The sequence below is a fragment of the Lactuca sativa genome, chromosome 1 (assembly GCF_002870075.4).
Source record: "Lactuca sativa cultivar Salinas chromosome 1, Lsat_Salinas_v11, whole genome shotgun sequence".
Lineage (NCBI taxonomy): Eukaryota > Viridiplantae > Streptophyta > Magnoliopsida > Asterales > Asteraceae > Lactuca > Lactuca sativa.
In genome coordinates, this window is record NC_056623.2 from 152,447,569 (window position 1) to 152,453,588 (window position 6,020).

General features: G+C 32.2%; 1 protein-coding gene across 2 annotated transcripts in view; it reads left to right on the top strand.

Annotated features, from left to right (window-relative positions):
* LOC111916543 (myosin-14-like) overlaps positions 1-5,599 on the top strand; it is a 55,640-nt gene extending 50,041 nt beyond the window's left edge. For both annotated transcript variants that reach the window (XM_052764340.1, XM_023912207.3), the window contains 5 exons: positions 3,254-3,310; positions 3,466-3,522; positions 3,962-4,042; positions 4,138-4,220; positions 5,338-5,599. In XM_052764340.1, coding sequence (XP_052620300.1) covers positions 3,254-3,310; positions 3,466-3,522; positions 3,962-4,042; positions 4,138-4,220; positions 5,338-5,452 — 393 coding nt within the window. In that variant the 3' untranslated portion in view covers positions 5,453-5,599. The remainder of the gene's footprint in view (positions 1-3,253; positions 3,311-3,465; positions 3,523-3,961; positions 4,043-4,137; positions 4,221-5,337) is intronic.
* Positions 5,600-6,020: the final 421 nt, after the last annotated feature.

The window sequence follows — 6,020 nt, forward strand, 5'->3', positions numbered from 1 at the left end:
GTCAAGTATATACCAAATAAGTTATGGACTTAGACACCTTATCCAACAAATCAAACCAATCCTTCGTTACCTTGTAATCATGAACAATCCCTATGATTCCTGCATTTAAATTTTCCATGCTCACTTACTAATTCCTTCGATTCCTTGCTGAAACCTCCAAAAATCGAAAGGACTACTGGTTTTCCACCACTTAAGGCTTGTTATGTTGTTGTTCGATGTCTCCCACATCAAATTACTACAGCCGGCTCACCCGAATATCCTCTAAGTATCGCTCTCAGTATGCAAAATGGCATATGAATATTCTAAAAATATAATGTCTAACCCATCACGAGGAAAATTCTGATTTCTATGTGGATACTTAGATAAACCAAGCATAGTATCTCATATGAAATCATACAATTATAAGCAGGAATAATAATAAGAGCATGAAGAAAATGAATCTAGCATGTACTTGCGATGCAAAACTGATGAAAGTCAGATCTCTTTAGTCTGTGACTGCAATGCTCGACTGCTCACCACATGAACCTTCACTTTGCCCTTGCCCATCATTAATCCTCAAAGTGGCTGGTGTTAATGCCAGCATCGCCCCACCTAACAATCCTGGATAGCAGGCCTTCTTGTGGCCCACTTGGCTGTAGTAAAAACATAACAGACTCGCTCCTTGGGGACAATCTCTCTTGACATGACCAAATCTGTTGTACATGAAGCAACCTGTACCCCCAGATCGACATACCTTATCGTGCTATTTGTCGAAAGTGTTGTACTAACCTCGGCCTTGCTTTCCCCTCACTCGTTGATTGAAAGTGTTGGGTCTCTTTACAGGACCCCCAACTATGTGAACCTGATTTGTCTTCCTCTTCCTGATGTGCTCCTGGTCAATCTCCTATTCTTAGGCTCTAGGAATCCTGTCATTCATGGTCTTGCACCCTGATAAGCTCACAAACTCTCTGATGTCTTCCCTCAACATATCGTGATACCTTGCGTTGTTCATCTCATCGTCCACAACTTACTTAGGAACCAACACAACCCTTTCCTTAAATTTTGAAGTGCTCTCTACCACTATATCAGTAGTCTAGCAAAGGTCTTGAAACTCCCTTTCCAGATATTGCACCTCTATCGTTGGTGCAAACTCCTCCTAGAATCTTGTGACAAACTCCTCCCAAGTTATGGCCAGCACAGCCGTAGATCGTAATGCACGACCGAACTCCTTTCACCAATCACGGGCTAGGTCTCTTAGAAGGAGCTAGGTTAGGACTTATATATATTTATGTTTTTTAGGTCTCTGTTATCCCTAAAGAAGTGGGTCAATTATCTAGTAATTATGTTATGATTCAAATTAAAGATAATTTCACTATACCCATTTGCATTTACTACCTTCTAAATAACTTATCATCTTATTATGAGTTAACCAACATGCCCCTATAATTTCCTTTTTATCATTTTTTTTCTTAAATCATATATTTTGTGTAAATTAAAATGACCTTGTTATCTATAGAGATATCACTAACTTGTTTTAACTATAGGCATACTTCCAACATTCTCTGACTTGCACTTTTCACGTCAACTTTATAGTCCTATATCGATTAAACCAAGAAACGTATTCCTCATCCAAGACTATTGATGTACTCATGGCCTATAGGTATGAAATAGTCCTTAGGTAAGTAATCAAATAGTCTATAACACATTTATGTGAATGTGAGACATGGAAGGATGTCAATATCATATATTCAAGATGATGTTTCCAGCTAGAGATTTGTGTCGACCACAACAGACTATACCATTTGATCAATTATTTTGTGTGTAACCTAAAATGGCCCTTTTATTTATAGAAATATCACCAACCTATTTTGACTATGAGCATATATCCAGTAGTCTCCCACTTACACTTGTCACACTAATTGTATTGTCCCATATCAATTAAACCTAGCAAGGTGTACCTTATCCAGGATTACTAATGTACTCATAACGTATAGGTATGAAATATTCGTTAGATAAGTGATCAAATATTTCTCTGTTCTACATGTCATATGTATAAAGATAAGACATGGAAGGACGTTAATATTATATATTCAAGATTATGTTTCTTTCTAGAGACTTGTGACGACCACAACATACTGAACCATTGTTCAGTTATTAGTTTAGTCTTAGCATAACCATGTATTTGATGTCAACACTAAATCACTCGGGGTAGGGAAATAAGTTATCATGAAAGTCTTAAATTCCTACTTACATCCAAAATTTTGACTGATCATGAGGGATTTATATAAATTAATATTTAGGAAGCCAAGTAAACATGAAAATTGAACACAGTATTAAACTAATAAATGTGACTACTCTCCAACACATATTAAGGTCTTTACATAATAATCATTATTTCAAATAAAGACTACACTTTATATATTCCCAAATCAAAAGAAACTAAACAAAATACACTAAAGCCAATTCATTTTCAAATATAATGACTTTCAATCTAGTATAAGAATATCGACAAGATTCTCTTTTGATTTAATTCTACTGACTATCACAGCTTCATTTTAGAGAAACTTTCGAGCACAATCATTTTTTGAGTATGTGAATTGTGTACTTATGAGCTTTGGATTCTTTAGTTAAACCGATTCTACCCTTGTAATCACAAAAGGCATCGATAAAACCATTAATTTTAGAACATTAATCTCTCTTATAAACTTCTTTGGAACTCCTCTATGTTACTTCTCTCTGATTTATCATGACCACGAATCCTAACTATGAATGAGTGTCATGTCTATCAATTTGGATGCTAGGATCAGTATAAGCCTTTATGCTTAGCTCTTCCATAAACCAAGAACATTTCCTTTGTCCTCCTTACATATTTGAGAAAGTTTTTGATAATCATCCAATATTCACTTTGATCTATCTCTATAGATATTTACACTTATCATATATGCTTATCTCCCAAGTCTTTCATAGAGAAACGGTCTCAAAGCCAATTTTTACACTTTGCAAAATTGACATACAACACAAGGAAGCAACAACACACTCGGTAGCTCAAAAATATACTAGACACTACCTTTGTTGTTTCTAAACTTTCTAGGTTTACAAGTAATATGAATAAATAAAATTAGAAGGCTATTGGTTGGGATCTTGGATATTGAAAAAGTACTTGAGAGATCATAATTTGTATTACGAGCATTTCGAAAAAGTAATTCTTTTGTAACGCGACCAACTAAGCCTAGTATGTATACTTTAGGATCTAAACAATGATTTTTATTTTTAGTATGCAGGCTCTGCTTGGGATGAACTTAAACATATTAGACAGGCTACAAGGTTCTTGGTATGTTTCTAACTTTCTTTCAAAGAAGTTCGACCTTATAGGTTTTGGTATGGTTTGCATGTTTCCAAGATAAATGAATTTTCCATAACCCTTGGACCATACATTGTCGTACGTGTCAACATCATTCATTTTATTCATTTTCTTTTGACTATCAGACAACACCTCGAAAGGACAAGATATCATATACAAAACTTACCAAGGATATATGCCCTGTAAGTCACTTTATACTCTTAAACAACCAAAATATGAAATTTTATGCTACAAGCTTAGAGTGGATTACTTTGTCATTTTAAGAAATAAACACCTAAAATAACACAATTTGATATGTTGACTAATACCATACTTCTAAATGCAATGGATATAAGGTTCTTGTTATATATATATATATATATATATATATATATATATATATATATATATATATATATATATATATATATAGGTAATTTTAATTTTAATTGAGAAAATAAAAAAGGTTGAGAATGGTAGAATAATTCTCAACCAATCATTTATTTTTACCGCAAAAACGTTCAACGTACCAGCGGAAATGGGAAATGAATCCATATGTATTTTCAAACCAATCATTTATTGAATGCAATTTTGCTCTCTTCTGCCTCTCATTATTTGATTTCACGGTTCATTCGTTTCCAGATTCTAAACGTCCATCAGCTATATAGAATCTGCACTATTTTTTCAACACCCATGTCCAAGACTCAGCATGTATCCCAAGATGTAAGTAATGGATTTGAAATTCTTTCATTATGGAAGTATTTCTATTCCCATCACGTCGTATATAAAATAGCTCGACATATTTTATCTTTTATCAGGTTATTTCAAGCTTGAGGAGACTAATGACAAAAGATTCAAAAGATTCCAATAGTAATCCCTTTCTATTAGATGACGATTTGAGGTATTACTTTTGACCGATGGTCTCTTTGATGAATGACATTATTTTGAGTAGAAATTTCATAGATTATATGGTAGATTCACTCCTAATATCTTAGAAATATCGAATCAATTTAGTGTATTGTTTTCACCAACTAAAATTTATAAACATCCTGCAAAAAAATTTGGATATGTATTATGTCACAAGAATGGATACAATAACATTTCTCTTTGCTTTGAACAAATCAAATGTTTTCTCCATAATTGCTTAAAACAATTAAGAATGATATAAAAAGCAACAGAAGAAAAAGACACTTATGAGTCGAAAAAAAATTGATTCAAATGAAAACGAAAATTAAGTTTCAATATGAATATGATGACATTATTATTGATGGAAATCATTTCTGAGTCTGAAATCTTTTTAACGGGGAAAACATAAAGCTGAAATTATAATTCAAAAAATCGTCAAATGTAAAGGTTTTTTTAGTAAAAAAGTTAGATGGATTTTTTTGAAAAAAAAATTGAATTTGAAGGGAAGAAAAGTTTGACTAAACTAGAAAATTATCGTAAATCTATAAAATGACCATATAAAAAACAGGCATTTTTTAATTAAATTAAAAGAAGTTGAGGATAATGCCGAAAAAAATTAATATATAACTTTTTTTTAATGATTAATTCCGGAAAATATAATTTGGAGCCCATAGATGTGGAAAGAAAAGGAATTCATAGATACATCAAATAATAATTTTAGCTTCCTTAAAATGTATATGCAAGGTGATTCTTATTCCGATATAAAATTGCGTAATTCAGAAAAGTTAAACTATTCTAGTGTTATTTTGGAACTTGTGGATACATAGAATTACAAAATGGACGTTTCTAGGAACTGTGAATAACAAAAATATGCTTTCCGAAATGAATTTATTTGTTTTTGCTTTTTGGAATATCCAAATATAGCTTTAATTCATAGGTTTCTTTCTCTCATCATCAATACATACTTTTTTCAACTTGATTTCATGATATGTTTCTTATCCTATAAAACTCTCATCCAATTTTTATATCTCAACCCATAACCTACCAAAGCTCTATCGAAATAAAGTTCGTAGAAACTTCTTCTAATGAACAATATCTCTTTTCACATGCAGCATGCCAGTGTTTGTTGATGAACTCTCTACTTCGTTACAAGTAAAAGATTTCGCAAACGTTAAACCTGCTCAAGAACTTGCCAAGTATCCAGCCTTCCAATTTTTGTACAACTAAAGGTAAAACCTTGACATATTATGTTAATAATCTTAAAACCATAGAAAATAAAAAAGTGTTTGCGAATGATTTTGTTTGTCTTTATTTACATAATTCATATTTTAAAAACTCATAAGAAACAAAAGGAAGTTACCTTTGGCCGATTTCTCTATTTTATGAAGTTGATAGTCCTTTTAATTTTGTGATTCGTGGAGAATGGAAACGGTGGATTTGAATTGGGCTATTAAATTGTGATCTGTTTTTTATCAAGTGGGCTGTCAGATATTTACATGTGGGCTTCCAAGAAAGCAGCACAGTGTCTAACTTGTTTTTGGAATGTCTTGAATTCATAACTAAGATATTCTTCATCTCTATGGAAGAATCTTCATCTTCTTGCGAGTTGATTTTCTATTTTTCTTTGGAATGTACTAACATCTCAAAGGTTTCATACTTATGTTCAATCGATCAGTAAATATATAAATATAAAGAAGAGTAAATTACACAAATGACCTCTATGGTTTGAGGTAATTTACGTGTTTAGTCCCTAACTTATTTTTTTAACTTGGAAGGTCCCTACTATTTGTTTTTA